The sequence below is a fragment of the Phoenix dactylifera genome, chromosome 2 (assembly GCF_051530095.1).
Source record: "Phoenix dactylifera cultivar Ajwa chromosome 2, Ajwa_hap1_PhDact_Kaust_v1.1, whole genome shotgun sequence".
Taxonomy (NCBI): domain Eukaryota; kingdom Viridiplantae; phylum Streptophyta; class Magnoliopsida; order Arecales; family Arecaceae; genus Phoenix; species Phoenix dactylifera.
Window position 1 is genome coordinate 40,198,387 of NC_143191.1, and position 18,580 is coordinate 40,216,966.

At 35.7% G+C, this 18,580-nt stretch overlaps 1 protein-coding gene across 50 annotated transcripts; it reads right to left on the bottom strand.

Annotated features, from left to right (window-relative positions):
* Positions 1 to 212: 212 nt before the first annotated feature.
* On the bottom strand, positions 213 to 14,148 carry LOC103710663 (uncharacterized). Of its 50 annotated transcripts, XR_016399385.1 has the most exons (9): positions 13,949 to 14,148; positions 13,640 to 13,772; positions 13,342 to 13,474; positions 10,899 to 11,224; positions 3,406 to 10,784; positions 2,747 to 2,846; positions 1,194 to 1,474; positions 649 to 776; positions 213 to 570 (listed from the first exon to the last, which is right to left on the bottom strand). XR_016399385.1 is itself a non-coding variant. In XM_088716405.2 (5 exons), the coding sequence occupies exons 1-5, from the start codon at positions 14,131 to 14,133 to the stop codon at positions 758 to 760; spliced, it is 570 nt and encodes a 189-aa protein (XP_088572531.2). In that variant the 5' UTR covers positions 14,134 to 14,148; the 3' UTR covers positions 213 to 757. The 50 variants fall into 50 exon arrangements, 5 of the variants coding, with proteins under 5 accessions (XP_088572531.2, XP_088572532.2, XP_026661872.4 ...); XR_016399395.1 differs by lacking the exon at positions 1,194 to 1,474 and having other exon boundaries at positions 10,143 to 10,784; XR_016399387.1 differs by lacking the exon at positions 1,194 to 1,474 and having other exon boundaries at positions 213 to 538; positions 2,747 to 2,849.
* Between the last annotated feature and the right edge of the window lie 4,432 nt (positions 14,149 to 18,580).

An 18,580-nucleotide genomic window follows, 5' to 3' on the forward strand; every position in this document is an offset into this window, starting at 1 on the left:
TTATAAACTGTCTAATACAAATTACAAACTAACAAATAAAGAAAAATTCCATGTCTATCAATTTAACCACAACCTTATTTTTATACGACAAAAAGTCAATAGAGAATCTCAGAGATATACAGGGGAAGAGTTATAGATGACCCTAAGATTATGCAGATGTATAATACAAGAACAAGCACATATTTAATCATCAACCCATGCAAAATGGAAAGGAAAGTAAAAGAGAATAATAATGAAGGAAATTCTCCAATTTCACAAACTCCAATCCAACAAATAGTTTGCATACGTGGATCAGGTTGGGTCAAGCTACCCAACCCCTCAACCTGGACCAGACCTAATCCAACCAGGTTTCGAAAAAAAATCAGCACTAGAATGACCCAATCCATCTAAAACCAGAACAAAACCAACCCAACAAAATTGGTTCAGGTTGACCTAAATCCATAGCACCCCTGGAGCCAGCACCCCTGGAACCAAGCAGCCTGATATTCAGGCATTCAGCTTGACACTGCTTGTTTGCATCCTTCCCTCCCCTTCTTCCCTAGAAAACTCAAGAAGCAACCATTCGTTCTCCTAGATTTGGGGAAAAAATACAAACAGAAACAGAGTGAAAAGGTGAAAGGAAAAGAAAAAGGACACATTAAAGCGAACCTTCGTCAGCTTGGTATTTGTTCTTATGGTCTCCTGCATATGCCAGCAAATTATATTTAGGGTTCCACTCCACACTGTTCATTGCAGCCTTACGGAAGATCTAATGCACCTACCATCCAGTCTGAACACTGTACTAGAGACGGGAAAAGATTATCAATCAAACTATTGCTCACCAAAAATTCCAAAAACAAAGCCAAGAGACAAAGGTTCCCAGTGGCTATAGACAATATCGATAAAAGGATCTTCATAAGTTGAAGCAATATATTTTCCGGTGTAATTAAAGCTAACGGTTCTCACAGGCTATCTGAAATGTAGACAATGCCTTATATAGAAAAGCTTATGACATGCAGCTAAAAAGCAATTTCCCATAGAACTTCATCAGCTTTTGTCTTGCTTCCATGTAGATAATAATTCAAGTTTACGAGATGTTTTTAACTCCAGATGGCTCTGATATCAATGCTTGAATTAATATTTAGTTCAAGCAGCTTTGTTTTGATGAAAAACTTGTAGAATGCCTAAAGAAATGAGGAGTCAGAGAAGCTTACACAAGCTTTGTGATTGTTTGGACGCACAACATCTCTGAAATATCCCAGAGGCTGACCAATGAATCAGCGCTTCCAACAGAAAAGTTTCTATAATCATAGACATAGTTGAAAAGGATCGTATTCATGCTGTGTTGGATCCTTTCTGAAAATTCAACAGATGCTGGCCATATGCAGACACATCTAGAAACAAGCCTCCTCATAGTGAAAGTGAAAGCACATACATCGTCTCCTAGGGAGTTGTATGTTCTAATCACTGCTGTTAAGTAACCTTACGGAATTTGCTACAGTGTCCAACAGCCAACCTTTAGTCTTCAATAGTTTAAGATGTGTCAAATAACAAAGAGATGTTTGGAAATTTTAGCTCAAATTGACAATATTATAGAAAGAATACTTAATGAAATGAAAGTTCCAAATTTTAGACTGGACAAAAACACAATGACAAGAATTATATCCCAATTTTACCTAGCAATCTAACAAGATATCTTAGAAATGTATAGCGTTGAGAAGCAACAGATTTCAATTACCTTTTTCTGAATGATCTCAACTAGTACAACATTATAGTGGGGTTTCCCATGACTAAAAACATTTACCATTTATTTTTCAAATACTAAAAGCCATGACAGAGGAAGTCTAAATTCTATTGTCATGTGAACTGGTCTTGCCTGGGCTAAATTTTAGGCTAGAAAGAATTTTGGGCTGAACAAAGCATACAGCCAAAGCAAACTTAGCCTTAACAGTGGAGTTGCCATTTCATATGCCAAACAAAACAATTACAGATCCAAAAGTGGTGGATCCCAAATTTAAACAGTCAAGCTTTCGGCTGGGCATTTAAATTTCTGCTTCAGTTGGCTAAAGTCCTAGCCTAATAATTTTGTTGAGGGATGGAATCATGATGATCATCAGAATCCAGGAATCCTAATCCTAACCTTGGTTTGCAACTGCCCCTGTATACTGTTTTCCAACCCAACTCCAAAAGTTTGCAGTTGGTGCACATAAAACCTCATTATGGACGCAACCTAAAATAGAAAGCTCATTTAGGACCAAGTGTACACAATGAGAATGAACATTTGAATTTAGTGGCAACTAATATATATTCAAGTTCTCAAGCGACTGAGCAGAAAATGAAATACAACCAAGACTTTAAAACGAAATATATGTTTATTATTTCACGGAGTTTCAGAAGAATAAAATGCTACCATTTTCTTGGCGAAGTTCAAGTAAATGCAACTCTATTTTGAATTTGAGACAGCTGATGTTCGTGCAAAACATGGGAACTTCTTCTAGCGATATTTTGATCACCTCCCCAAAAAGCGAGGTACTAATTTTAGTATTTCCTGGTCTGAGAACTAACGTGGGCATGTTCTGCTCAATGTGAATGAAAAATGAAATGAGGCCAAAGCATAAACTCAGTGAAAGGAAGAAAGTGCCTAGCATTTTTCTTTTTGTAATGATTCTATTTTCTTTCATCCATTAAAAAAACCCACTGTCACAAACTGTAGATATAAGAATGAGATGCAGATAAAAGAAAATTTAAATAAGAATATCTTGATCACCTTCCAATGGGATCAGTTGCGATATTATAGCAACCTGCTGTATAACCCACCAAGGTGTGAAGCACCTTAAGAGATTGATAAGCCAGTACCTCAACTGTAACTGCTGAAAGAAAACAAAATTCTATCAGGAGAGATTTTAGGATACTAGTCATTTAAGTTAATACAGTTCCCTGAACAACGAAGAAATAGCTCCTATTCTCAGCACTGAAGTAGAAAGGTTCTTATACTAGTCATTTAAGTTAATACATTACATTCAGACACTGCTTAAGAACCTATCAACACTTCAATAGATACAACATATCATCAAGCAAATTTACTGACATCACACCTCAAGTAACTCCTTGAATGTAAAATGGTAGAACTGTTGACCTACTATGGTAAAGTTAAGAAGAAAAACAGATTATACAGAAATATATGAAACACAAGAAAATTCACATGAATGCATATGTGAATACACAACATTAGTCTCTAATACTCAAAAGTTATAAAGAAAAGTTAACGATAAACAAAATGGAAATAGGTTGCATTCATATGAAAAAAGACCTTGATGCAGAAAGCACAAAGCAGGAATCATGAATTTAAGCATTGCTTTGGGCATGACACTAATAAAGCAGTCCAAATAGTGTCTGATTTATTGAAATTAGGATAAATTTACTCACTACAAGCATCCCAAAGACATACAGTCTTGTCCCCTGCTGCAGTTGCGACTAAATCAGGATGCTTGGGGTCCCAGCATAGTTGATCTATGCTGTCCGCACACCCTTTAACTCAATATCTTGGACTTTGCCCTGCATTTAGATGTTCGGAACTCATGAATACCTCAGCGGAAACCATATCCAATTTACATTCCCTCATTATTTCTTCCTCGTAGCAACAATGTAGTGATCAAGGTATGCCATATCGTACCATACCAGATGATATGAGGCATACCATACCAAACCAGTACACAAAATAGAGGGCGTACTGACACTCGATACGCTAAACTGGCCTCCATACCGGAAGTACCGATACAGTAATAGGGTGGCACCGATACGAGGCCCGGTACCGAGACAACATACCTTGATAATGATGAAATTTGAACAAAAAAGGTTGTTAAAGTATACCTCCACTACACACACACCTTGCATAATTAGCCCATGAAACACTGCAATGTATAGTTGCTAATCACCAGGAATATAGAATGTTCACATAGTATTTTCTAGTACGAAACTGAAGATATATTCAAAGTGACCATATTGCCAGTTTTCATATATCTTTTTTTTTGTATATGCTTATCTAATGTCCTCTGACTTTTTTAAAAAGAAGAAACCAGTTAGAAGTAGAAAGAAACACATGCATAAAATGCGTAATATCAATAAGTACTCAAGCTCTTAAGGAATAACTTTATAGTCCTTTTCCCTACTTGGTCAAAATTTATTTTATAACACTCCCTAGCTACAAGGCACGTGCAATGCATGTTTCACGAAAAAAATGAAACTAAAATTGTAAGCTACATTATCTACAAACTATAAAAGAGAACATTTAGAAAAAACGACAATATATTTTTGAAGTGATTATTAACAAATAGGATTAGACCTGAAAGAATTATTAACTATATATACACACACACCAAATTGGGTTTTCAAAAGCAATCGAAAATCTTCCATATTTTATCAAATATTATTTTCTTCAAATCAGTTTTAAAAAGTAAATCTCCACAAGTACGACTTGATTTGGAAGAATATTTTCTTTTTTTGTAATGAAGTCTTTTTGTATTTTTATCAGGTTGTGTTTTCAAAAGTAGGGGTGTCCATGGTTTATGTTTGGATTGGGTTTCACGTATCCATTCCTAAATCCCAACTATACGTATTAGATGCAGATCCAAAGCTAGACTCGATTAAAATTCCATGTCCCTACCCAGTACCAGACATCCAACCCCACACAAAAGGAAAAGAAAAGAAATAGAGAAAGAAAGAAAGAAAGAAAGAAAAACAGGTATCAGGTCATATATTGGGTCGTCATCCGATGTTTAATAACATATTTGTTACACTTTTGGACTATCTTTTCATGTACCCAAAATGTTATTTCATGAACTATGAAACATGAGGGTAAAAATTGATATTAAAAAAGAGCAAAAGATGGATCTAAAAGAGGATATCTCCATGTTATTACTTCTATTACACGGCAACCAAAAGAGACAAAAAAGAAAAGAATCTACAATAATCAACCTCAGTATAAATGTTTAAGTTACAACAAATATATAGTAAAGATTAAACTTTTTGCAGTAACTATTAGCCACAACCATACATTACATGCCCATAAACATTTTTGCCATGAAGTCATATGCATGGTCTGTTAAACCGGCCCATACCGGCCGGTTCAACACATACCGTACTGGTACCAGTGCCAACCAGTACAGTTCAGCCATGGAAAACGGTTCCGGCGACCAGTTTCCGCTGCGTACCGGTGCGAACTGAAAAAGTTCAGCCACGGGGAAGAGCGCCCATGCGCGGGGCAAGGCACCCGCATGGTTCCCCGCGCTAGGAACCGCGCGCGTTTAACTCTATCGGTACCGGTTCAAACCGGTCCAAATTGGAACCGTACGGCGTACCTTACTCATATGCCATGGATAGAAATTTGATGTAACAAGATCATTTGCAGTTTGACTATTGTCTACTTGATTTTTTTTTATGATAAAAATGTGTTCACGTGTGCGTAAAATCAGGTCCGGTTTCAAGTATGAATCCACCTAAATACAAACCCAATCCAATAGTAATTAGGGTCTGATTTCGGGACCAAAACCTCACCCAATAGCTTATATGATCCATTTTTCAGACCCAAACCCTCTACTTCATGTCAGTTTGGATCACATTATTGGGTTATTGCCCTCAACAATCCAAAATCATTCAATATTTTTTTCTTTTTGTTTAACTACAGGAATTAATGAGGGGGATAAGTTATAGATTATAGAAAAATAGGAGGGTATTTCCAGTCTAAAAAATGACAAATGGAATCTACAAGTAATATTCTCTGATTTCAAAAATACCATTTTTTTCTCTTTGATATAGTATAGATGGTGGAAATGTTTATGTAGCAAAGCACTTCCTTAGGAAGAAATAAGTGGGAAAGGGAGAAGATCCTTTGAGAGGTTATGATGCAGTCATCCAATAAATTTTTCAATTATAGCAAAAGAGGGGGAAAAATCTGTAGTTAGTTAAGAGTGAAAGGGGAAGCATCCAATGCACAAAATCAATGTGATAAAAGCAGATGTTTCCTTATCTTATAAATTTAAACAAATCAAAAAAATTGAATGGTTCCATATCTATTTACTAGTATTTGGCATATAAATTAAAGCATGTACCTCAGATATCCTAAAATCCATAGAGTTTAGGATAATGTGGGCCAGCTCATAATGGTTTTGGGGCTTGATTGATTGAGTCGTAATGGAATTGGAGAATTATTTCTTGTCTCAATATACTAGAGTATAGGTCCCAAAGGATTACTAATGAATAGAGAGGGACTAAGCAAGTTGATTCTAGTTAGTCTTTTTTCATCAACTAGTCATTCATTAGGTCATGTGAAGGCCAATGAGATGGTTGAGCGATTTTTTTTTTTTTTTTTTTTTTTGGGGGGGGGGGTACAACTTTGAGATTGGTGAATGCATTAATTTCTTTAGTTTACTTCAATTAATCATGACAAGCACCTCAACTGGAATCAAAATAAATATCTATGGCTAGAGCTTCCTATCAAATAGTTGGTGATGTCATTTGGTTTAGGATGTTCAGAGAAATGGTTGGGAACTCAATTATCCAGACAAGATAGCAGAGAAATGTCTTAACTGTCTCAATCTTGAACCAAAGGGGTTAGTAATGACATTGAGGTTGGCATGTTTCTCTAAAAAAATTCAGTTGGGACCAGACTTGTTGAAGAAGTTTGCACACGTCGCTATGTCCAATTTCCCCATTTATCCTTGTTCATAATTTTTAATTAATGTTACGTAGGTTGAGCATTCTTATGGTAATATTTTTTGTAGGCAATAAGAAATAGCAGGGTAATGACCAAAATTAATGTTTATAGGTATAATATCCAAAGGTGGGGGAAGGGCAATTTTAGAACATGGTTGGATGCCCATTATAGATTGTGGATGATAATCAAAGTCTTCATCAGGTAGAGTGTAGTGACAGTTTCAGATCAAAAAAATGGATGCTCACTATGAGGGGATGTGATATTGAATTTCATGAGTATTCATGGAAGCAACTCATGAGGATTGGATACTGCAGAGCTAAGGATAACTAAGAGTCTTAGACAGTAAAAAGTTCCTGAATGTGTTCTAAGTCCAAAAAGACATTTGCCACGGAAGTGATATATATAGAATTTGTGGGGAAGAATTTATTAATTAGGAAGGGGAAAAAAACAAAAGTTCTTTCCTAGAATGGAGGTTATAGCCTTGAACCTAGGAATCACGGATATTTTTAATCTGCATTGTGTCCATATCAGATACCCATTCTCTTCAGGTACTTCTCAAATACATGTCCGACACTTATGTTAAATATCTTATGTTTCCAAATTTTTTTTAAAAAAAATATCTGATACACCTTATATACTTTCATGATAACTCCAAAAATGGAGGAGAGGGTCAATTCTGTAGCTTAGTGATATTAATATTAAGATAGAAAGCATGGATTATGGTTTATTAAATAACGACTAACGATGAGCCTATAGAAGTTAATGCTACCATATAAAGTACGGACTTTGTTATTTTGATAAGACTATATGCTTTATTGATACTTTTTTATATACATAAATATGTATATATGCATGTACATACGTACAAAATAAATGTATATATGTATACTTGCATGCGCATGTATATATGTACGCACATGTATATATACATATATACATGCATATGCATCCTAGTCATATCATATCCTACTTTTTTTCAAGATTTGTTTTATCAGTTATATCCATACCGTATCGCCTATGTATCCTATATCCTTGCCCATCCTCCATAGCCTCAAACTAATGTCGTAGGAGTGAGGAGAGTGGAGAAGGTTAATTGAGATTTTAGTGATAATGAATCATTGGATTTTGACTAGAATAGGTAATACTAAAATATAAAGGTGCAAAGCTAAAGAGAAGCATTGCAGCATTAGTTACTTTGATGGGCCATGATCGAATGGAATTATTGGGTAGATATGTCTAAAAGTTCAGCTGTCTGGTCACTTTTGCAAAACTCCTCATATAGCAATGCTATGAGAAAGAGAGGTATCAAAATAAAGAGAAAATTGGCATTCGCCCAACAAGGTTGAAACTGTGCAGCATCTGGTTCTTCACTAAAATTTAAGTATGACCAGTGTTAAATGTTGTTGAGATTAGACCTTTCCTTCCAATGAATAACTGCAGATACTGACACTACTAAGGATAGAATTATATTTGTAGAATGATAAAATCAATATTCATTAAAAAAAATGATCAACAAAAAAAGCACCACAAATTGCTATGAGCAGGCCATAGTTGGACTGAGCTTTCACCTTGATGACATAGCAAAATGTGCTATATACCACTGGAGGCCTTGGGCAATCAATCTCCAGAAATACTTGTTAGAGAAAAATGAACATGTAACAGATGTCTCCCCCATAATGGTTTTTGAACAAGCATGGTATATAACTAACTCTGTTATTGTACTAACTACTTTCCTATTAGACAATAATTTGGTTATAATATTGCGTATGCTCGTTAACTAGAGTTTACCCACTTGTTACAATATTTCCTTCATTAAAGGAAAAAAAAAAAGATACAACCTTGAAGCTTAGGTACACTTTACTCTTTCTTCTTTCCTCATTTATCTTCTTTGTTTAGCAGAACACAACCAATCTCTCAATCTCAAAACTGCAAAAATGTAATTTAATTCACGTAACAAGATTCTCAATCCAGCATAAAACCATTTTCCAACTATCACTTGTTCAAGAAATCCTAAAACATCATCATGACTTTTTATTCCACATATGCACAAAATTTGAAAAAACGGAAAAGGGAACTTCCAATTTAGGTCTAATTTTCATCCTACTGTAGAAATAACCCCATAAGAATCAAAATTTCTTCTTCTAGAATACTGTGTTGACTACTAATTTGAAAGAAAATTTTGAAATTTTAATATGTTTCTTGGTTCTCAGAAGCACCAAACCCAGAAAGAACAGAAAGATCAAAAATTTTCAATCCAACTCTATTTTTCCTCCTAACAACAACTTGTTGGGGTGGGGGTCAAAGAAGAACTGAAGTGACACGAACCAGATAGGGAGCAAGATTACATGACCATGAGGATAGATGTTCCAAAAGCAAGCAGTGTGATCAACAAAGCCAAACGCGAGCTTGGTGCCCAAACAATTCCACGCCACCAAGTGAACCTTACCGTTGGAAGTGATCACCACTTCTAGGGTTTCTGAGGGATCGAATCACGAAAACATTGTTTTTTCTCTCCACATACGTTCTTCTTGTGGCTCTGGTACTCTCTTCAGATCGGGTTCTTGAAGCTTAGGTCTTCTCTTCCATAGCCGCTGTGATCAACAAAGCCAAACGCGAGCTTGGTGCCCAAACAATTCCACGCCACCAAGTGAACTTTATCCTCCGGAGTTTTGGGGAGAAAAGAAAAGAAAGAAAAACTTTAATGAGGGAAAGGAAAAGAAAGGAATAGAATAGATTTTTCTCTTCTCTTGTTTGGGAGTTTTAGAAGAAAAGAGAAAGTACTTTTCTTCCGCTTATTTGGAAGTTTGGAGAGAAAAGAAAAGAAAACATACCTTTTTAACACTTTTACTAAAATACCCTTATTATAAAAAGGGCATGCTTATGAGTAGAGGTGCAAATGGATCGGGTTGGACCGGGTCATGAGTAACCCCGACCCAATCTGGATCCTTGTTCGGGTCCTAATTTTAGACCCAGACCCAACCCACTAGAAAATCAGGTCGGGTCGGGTTGGGTCCACGGCTACAATTTTTGACCCAAAAAGTCGAAATTTCATTTCCTCTGTTTATTCTAGCTATACTAATGTTTGTTTGATAAATTTAGTTAAAGTAACCCAACGAGAAAGACTGAATATCCATACAATCAAATAAGCATACGAGATCTATACAATCAAATAAGCAAACAAGCATATTAGTTTTTTTAGTTTTTACAACTTTTTCAAAATAACTTGTCCAAAATGAGAATGCTTAACTAATAAAACTTGCCCACAAAAAAATACATCAAAGCGGCCTGCAAAATGTTCGCTTTCACTGTAGAGAAAGTAACCACTATCCAGCCACATCTGAAATAAGTATAAAGTAAAATAAGAGGTTCATTCAATGCTATCTAAAGAAATTAGTCATTGCTTCTTACTACTACTAATATAGACTTTTTATAATGGGCTAAGAGGTTATACCTTTTTTTCTCCAAAGCATCAACCACCATAGGAGTCTTTCATCATTTTCTCCAAAATGTGCTTCCTTCTACTAGATGGACAGTCAAACATGATTCTTGCACAATCTGGATGTTTAGTGAGAAAAAGGTATGATTCATCAAATAAATCACCCTCCATTCCAATGCCCAACAATTCATTAAAAATTTCTTCCTCCGAATATACATGTGCTCGACCTTTCTCCCAAACATCATTTCCTTTCTCAAGAATAGCATTTCCTACTTTGAGGGCATTAGCAACTTCTGTAATGGCATGTTTTATACCTTCAAATGGTTCATCACTCTCTTTTATAGACTTTCTTTTTTTTTCTTTTGAGGATGCTTCACTTTGAGAAGGTGCTTGAAATGGCGGGTCCATGGACATCATATCAACTTCATTATCAAAATTATCAAATCCCTCTATTGTAACTTCATTTTGTGAAACAAATTCATCAATATCTTGAATAGACTCTAAATTATTCACACTCTTTGAAGCATCCAATTGTCTTCGTCTCTCCTTAGCTGTGATGGCACCTTCTTCTGTTGCCCTATCTTTTGCAAATAACTCTAACAGGTTCTCATAATTCTCAATAGGTGTAGTCATCCACTTTTCTACTTTAGGATTTGCCTAATACAAATAGAAGAAAAAAGTAAATAAGCATAATTTGGACAAGAAAAAATATTTTAAATTAAGAATCAAGACAAAGTAATGAATTCCAAGTAACTAATTTTGAAAACATACTTCTATCAATGGCTTCCAAACTTCAACATCAGCACTCAACAACTTTGTCACTGAGTTCTAAGAAAAACCACTAAATTTTGTCGCCTTGAACACATCATACCACTCATTGAAATGATTTTTTAAAGTTTTCATATGATTCTTCCCATGGTTCTTGTTCAAGTCCATCTCAAGATTTTCCTTCAATTCTTTAAGCACTTTATCATATGCAGTTGTTGTGAAAGTTCCATCATCCCTATTTTCCATTCGTTGTTGCTGAAGTAATGCTTCGATTAAGAAGTAATCCATACGAGCAGTCCATTTCAAGTATTCCTTCTTACTACCTTCACCTGGATTTGATTTATTGTTCATTGGTTATATCTATGTGACAATGAACATAAAAGAGAGTGTAATGATACGTGCTTCAATATAATATAAAAAAGAACTACAATCAATTGCATTAATAAAGCCAACATATATAAAATCAAAACGAGATATACAACTAATTCCAATGAGTTTGACATATATGAAAATTGTTCACAATACAACAATAAAATAAATATGTTTGAAGAAAATATAGAATTAATTAGCACATCATAGAGCTCCTATGGAATCCTATTATGTACATAATCAAGCCACATTTTAACTGCTATAGAGTCCCTAATGAATTCTCCTCGTGCAGTATCTTCATTCATGCTTCTTGGAGCGTGAAACTCTTCTTCAGTTGGAGACTGATTTAGAATCTCTTAATCTACTTCATCAATAAGTCTTTGATCAGGATCTACCTCCATTAAATAATTATGCAAGATGCAACATGCCAAAATAATATTTGTTTGTGTCTCACATGAGTAAGTGGGCTCAGTTGTGCTTCGTATGATGGAAAACCGTTTCTTTAGTATGCCAAATGCTCTCTCAATTGCATTACGTAATGATGCATGCCGAAGATTAAACAATTCTCTAGGATTCTCTAGAGCTCGAGTAGAATACTCTTTCAAGTGATAACGCACGCCTCTGTAAGGTGCGATAAGTGTACTTCTTAGCATGTAACCCGCATCAACCAGATAGTATTTACCTATTAAGAATGAAATTTAGTACTATATGATACTATAAGTATCATGCTTATATTTATTTTGTTATATTTAGCAAAAACTTACCAGTAGGAATATGCAGCTTATCTTCTCTTGTAAGCACATTTTTTATTATCCTCGAGTCGAATGCAGTCCCTTCCCAACCAGGCAAAACATATGTAAATTTTAAGTCAAATGAACAAGCAGCCAACACATTTTGCATCGGGTAACCCTTCCTACCACGATACCTCGGAGCATCCTTATTGGACACTTTCACACGGACATGTGTCCCATCAATTGCCCCCACACAATCCTGACATATACATGTTAGATGAATATATGCATATTTTCTTCAAAATTTAGATAAAGTATTTGAAATAAAAAATATTTTACCTTGAAGTATGGATAGAACCTATTATTGTTAAGTATTTCTGAAGGCACTAATGTTCCAATGGGTTGACGAAGAAATTGCTCCTCCAATGATATTAATGCTCTTAATACTCGATGAAAATGATGACTTATGGTATATCCGGAGCGATAGAGAAAGAATGACACTGTACGATTCCTCACATTGTGTGATACTATGTGAAGAAATACAAAAACTTGCTCCTCATTTTACTTTGTACTTATTAGTTAAGCATTCTCATTTTGGACAAGTCATTTTGAAAAAGTTGTAAAAACTAAAAAAAACTGATATGCTTGTTTGCTTATTTGATTGTATAGATCTCGTATGCTTATTTGATTGTATGGATATCCAGTCTTTCTCGTTGGGTTACTTTAACCAAATTTATCAAATAGACATTAGTATAGCTAGAATAATCAGAGAAAATGAAATTTCGACTCTTTGGGTCAAAAATTGGAGCCGTGGACCCAACCCGACCCAACCTAATTTTCTAGTGGGTTGGGTGTGGGTCTAAAATTAGGACCTAAACAAGGATCCAGAGTGGGTCGGGGTCACTCATGACCCGGTCTGACCCAATTCATTTACACCTCTACTCATAAGCATGCCCCTTTTATAATAAGGGTATTTTAGTAAAAGTGTTAAAAAAGGTATGTTTTCTTTTCTTTTCCTCCAAACTTCCAAATAAGAGGAAGAAAAGTACTTTCTCTTCCCTCCTAAAACTCCCAAATAAGAGAAGAGGAAAGTCTATTCTATTCCTTTCTTTTCTTTTCCCTCCTCATTAAAGTTTTCCTTTCTTTTCTTTTCTCCCCATAACCCCCAAACGGAGGGTTACTGTTAGAAGAAGGCATCAACCAGTTAGGCAAAAAAAAATAAAAAACTTAGGATTTTCCGTGGGACCCCCGATAAATAAAACGGAAGGGAAAGACGTCACCAATTCTAGTGTTTCTGAATTCTGAGGAATCTAATCAAGGAAAGATTGTTTTTTCTCTCCACGTACCTTCTTGTTGTGGCCCTGGTACTCTCTGCAGATCGGGTTCCTGAAGCTTGGGGTCTTCTTTTCCATAGCCGCTGTGATCGTCAAAGCCAAACGCGAACTTGGTGCCCAAACAATTCCACGCCACCAAGCGAACCTTACCGTTAGAAGAAGACATCACCCTGTTAGAAAAAAAAGAAAAGAAAAAAACCAGGGTTTTCCGTGGATCCCACGATAAATAAAAGCAAAGGGAAAGAAATCACCAATTCTAGGGTTTCTGAGGGATCTAATCACGAAAAGATTGTTTTTCCTCCCCACGTACCTTCTTCTTGTGGCCCTGGTGCTCTCTGCAGATCCGGTTCTTGAAGATTGGGGTCTTCTCTTCCATAGCCGCTGTGATCAGCAAAGCCAGACGCGAGCTCGGTGCCCAAACAACTCGACGCCACCAAGTGAACCTTACCGTTAGAAGAAGACATCACCCTGTTAGAAAAAAAAAAGAAAGAAAGAAAGAAAAAAACCCTAGGGTTTTCCGTGAATTCCACGATAAATAAAAGGAAAGGGAGAGAAATCACCAATTCTAGAATTTCTGAGGAATCTAATCAAGAAAAGATTGTTTTTTCGCTCCACATACCTTCTTCTTGTAGCCCTGGTACTCTCTGCAGATCGGATTCTTGAAGCTTGGGGTCTTTTCTTCCATGGCCGCTCTCTAGAAGACCGCCGGCTCTCCCCTCTTGCCGCGTCCGAAGAGCCGAACGTTAGAAACAACAGACCGCACGCTATATATCGCCCAGGTCTTTTCCCACGTGGGAGGGGCATTTTAGAAATTTCAGCTATTTTATCGGTCCGCTGCCGCTTCCGGTCGGTGCCCAGAGCCGTGTCGGTGCGAGGCATGGGAGATGTTACTGCTCTCACAAACCGGCGAATATAACAGCTGATTGCGGCATTTACCTTAATTACATCCGGTAAAGTTGAAAATAAAATAAATTATAACGTATTAGAAAAGTAGTCTAAAATTTTTCGAATATTCTTGAATTGGTTCTGTTTATCATTTTTTTTGACAAAATTATATTTGTTTTAACTCCAAAAAAATCTCTCAATTGTAAAAGAAATAAAATATAATAATGTATTTGAAAAAAAAGAAGTAATCAAATATCTCTTGTATATAATTATAAGATGAGGTGCAATTTAATATTATTGTATATTTAAAAAACAATGCCATTAAGTAACATGGTACATCAGAAAAGAAAATGCAATCGAATATTACAACATATCATGAAGGAATATGCAATTGAATATCACAGCGAGTTTCTTATTTATTTCAAATTATGATACTTTTATTTTGTTTTCAGAACTATTTTTAGAATCTATTTCATTTGCATGGAATATAAATCCATGTAACTTAAAAAGTAAGAGGTTCAAAATAATGATGCAGGTCTATAATTATACTATATTATATCTGTTTTTTAGAATTATCTTATTAGTACTGTCTGCTAATATTTTGATAGAGAAAGAATAATCTATTATCGGTCAAAAATTGGTATTGCATAAACTTATTTCCGAACATTTTACTTAGCAATGTAGACATCTGCCCAAACTTGCATCGTTGCACAATCAAATATAGTGCATTGGTGATGATGCTTGTAGATTTGTATTTGAGAAATCTATGCTTATCTTTTTTTTAAGGGAGTCTTACATATAATTTATGTTGCACAGTAGATATAACCTTATGTTAATAATCTGTAAGCCCTATAAGGGTATGTCATGACTAAATAAAGACCTTATCGTTATATAAGCTACCATTTGATGTATATATTTTCATATGATCGAGTGTCTCAATTGTGTCCTACCACATTTTTTCCTGGATGATGGAGAAGATTCTTCATCATCAACATGCTTCGAGTTAATTTATCTTCTACAACCAGTAAAAAGCGTTCGTCTACAATTAATATGCACAGGACTACAATGTTATTAGAAAATAGACATTTTATCCCTACGAAACCAAAGACAATATTTTTCTAAATTTGATTAATATAGCATTAAGAAACATGAAAAAGAAGGTTGGCATCTCCAGCAGCTTCATAATCTTTTGCAATACTCACCTTTTCCAAAAGGACCAATCAGGTTACACTTATGAGTAGGAGGGTAATATTTGGCATGGTTGAATATCTAATATGGTTACATTTTTAATTCATTGGAAAATATAAAAAATGAATTATTATAATATCTTTGGATCTTATTCTCCTTTGTCAATAAAAAGAACAATACTTTAATTAAGGATGGAGTTTGGGCAGCAAAAGGTACAAAGAATGATGAATTTTTCTGCTAATATATGATTTATTAATTTATTAATTATTTTGTAGACAATTGCTGGATTTTTTTTATTTCCACCCCTCCCTTGTGTTAAAAATTACTTGTAACCTATTCTCCTTGTATTGACAATGCGGAGATCCATGAGTTTAGACTTCCAAAATGGTAAAGTGTATAAATACGAAGTCTTGGTAGCTTTTTTTCTTTTTTTTAGGTGGATATCTCACGGTACATGAGTACGGACGCACCCAATAAAATCTAAAAATAAAATATCGTGGGGAGCCCTAGGCAGCTCTCTACCCGGCATCCATAGAGTGTCGCTTGAATGACTAGCCACGTAAGAGACCACCAATTCGCGGCCCATTGGCCTTCCAATAAACATGCTTGGCCAATAAGGCTTTTCCATTCCTGCACATAGCCCAAATGTCATGAAGTAGGGGATGGTCCCACCCTGATACGCTCGAACCCTTTTGGATCCACCCTATATTAGTAGTCAAGTCATCCTTCATAATAATGGATCTGGCCTGCAACACTCGCCGCACATATCAAAGACCCTCCCATGCAGCCTTCAGCTCAGCACTGGGGACCGAAGTCTTGACAGCATTCATCGTGGAGCCTTTCAACATAAAGCCACAAGTTGCTAATTTTAACAAATAAAAATCAAAATTGATTAATACAATATTTTTTAATAAGATCAAAATTGTGCCTTCCTCCCCCCTGTATAAATTCATGTCTGGATAAGTCAATATTCTCATATGGTAAAGTAAATTACTTTAAAAGTTTGCTATCATGTTGAACAACAACTTCTTGTTAAGTTATTGTAACAACTCTTGGACCTCATCTAAAATGGCTGGCTACAAGATATTATTTGAATTTTTTAGTCTTGTATAAGTACCCAAAATCTTCTCGGCGAATAATGAATGTGGGACTAAACATACTCCCGCACGGGTTCTCATAATTATATTGACCATTCTATTAAAAATTTGCACTGCAAGACTTTAAGGATCTTAACATGAAAGAAAAAAAATGAAGAAACCAGACAAATTATAAACACTCGACTCTCTAAATAAGTTTATGCTTGTGTGCATTAATTGTAGCTAGACCCATGGATTAGTTTTCCAAGCTAGTAAGTGAAATATTTCAAAATTTTACATTATGTATCATTTCCATCATGATATCACGTTAGCGATCATCATAATGAAGCCTTTTATCGTGAAGCCATGCGTCCGTCAACATGCCATAAGAAAACGGAAACCGACAAATATCCTCAACTTTTTTAAAACAGTTTCAAGTTTGAAACCCCCTCCTTGGTAACAATAGTTAGATCCATGGATCGTTCTCCTAGCCAAATAGAATGAATTGACTTTCTTACTTTATTTTAAAAAAAAAATGTGACTTGCTTTAAAATCCTACCACTACGTACAATGACAATGTTACGTAAAGTTATGTTGACGATAGTTGAACCTTTGATTGCAAAGCTAGGAGTTGCTTCGCATGGCAAAAAGAAATGAAAATTGATAAAAATACATAACTTTTTAAATAGGGTCATCCTTGTGCCACTTGCCATTTCATATTGTTTATAACTAGAGTAAAGAGTAAACTTTTGATATGAAAAAATAATTGCTTTAAATTCCCACTGTTATCTTGCGTACTTATGTCGGTCATCATGATTAATCCTTGCATGGTAAATTGAGTTGCTTAATATGGCAGTAAATGAAAACAAACATAAGAATCTATTTTTTAGATGTTTTTACTCATCCGGTTTTCTACCCTATATTAATTGTAGCTAGACCCACAAGTAAGTTTTCTAACGAAGAAGAGAAAGTATTTCAAAATTCTTTGTAAAGTTGTGCCAGTCATCATAATGAAAGCCTTCTAATATGAAGCTGAGTCATTTAACATGGAAAGATAGTATATAAACAGCCAAATATCCTCCACTCTTTAAACTAATTTTATACTTCTGACCCCCTCCCTATTGTATTAATTATAAATAGTGTTATTGCTGAAAATCGGACCCGGGGTGATTGCGAACCAGAAGGAGGAGCTTTTGCCACAGGCGGTGGCGGATGGCTGTCTTCGGCAGACCTGCAAGAAGTCCAGGCTGGAAGATCCGGCGAAAGCCCTCCGATGCTTAAGTCAAAGAGGATTTATAGATATTTTAATGGAGAAATCTTTTTATCGAGGAGGAGAAGTTCCTCTCTCCCCGGAGTTCTCCCCTCCTTATAGGAGAAGGTGTGGCGGTTATTCGCCATCGGATGTGATTGCGCAAATCTGGGGTTAAATAAATTACCTTAGATGGCACAGAATTTCAGACAAGCTGGCAATCGGTTGAGATTGTAAAGATTCAAATTTGACAGCTGTTATGGCGGAGACTGTGGGATTTGATCCTGAATATGGTGGATTTGGTGACCCTTTCTTTATGCAGACGACGCTCCGATTTAAAGACAAGCTTGACTTTCGGTGGAGTTGGGGTTGGTCTCAGCTTCTGATTAGGTCTTTTTTGGCCTCAAGGTCAATCAAGCTTTGCTTAGCCGAGACCGAGATCACGCTCGCCGAGACCATGCTCGCTGAGACCATATTTACCGAGACCATGTTCGCTGAGATCATGCTTACCGAGATCACGTTCGCCGAGACCATGCTTACCGAGATCACGTTCGCCGAGGCTTGGCTTACTATTGGATTTGGGTGTTTTAACTCTATGCGTTGGGTGATCCACTTTTTTCCCCATCAAATAGAGCCACCAACAAGTCTTCCATATCAATATAACAAATTAATTAACTCAAAATTCTACTATCATATATGATTACAATTTGTGAAGTCCTGTTGCCGACATGATGAAGCCTTTTACTTTAAAGTTTCAAGGCACTCAATATGGCATAAAAAAAGAAAAATAAAAAAACTAACAAAGGTGCTTCCCTTTTTATGCAAATGTAGAGAGATAAACACAGAGGCATCG

What these genes read in the sequence shown, in the direction of transcription:
- LOC103710663 (XM_026806071.4), bottom strand. Translation starts at nt 14,133, where the DNA reads ATGCCCCTCCCACGTGGGAAAAGACCTGGGCGATATATAGCGTGCGGT. An exon ending in ACCAGGGCTACAAGAAGAAG is followed by an intron (nt 13,773 to 13,948) that starts GTATGTGGAGCG and finishes TCTAACGGTAAG; the next exon opens with GTTCACTTGGTGGCGTCGAG. An exon ending in ACCAGGGCCACAACAAGAAG is followed by an intron (nt 2,850 to 13,341) that starts GTACGTGGAGAG and finishes GTTTTCTTTCAG; the next exon opens with CAGTTACAGTTGAGGTACTG.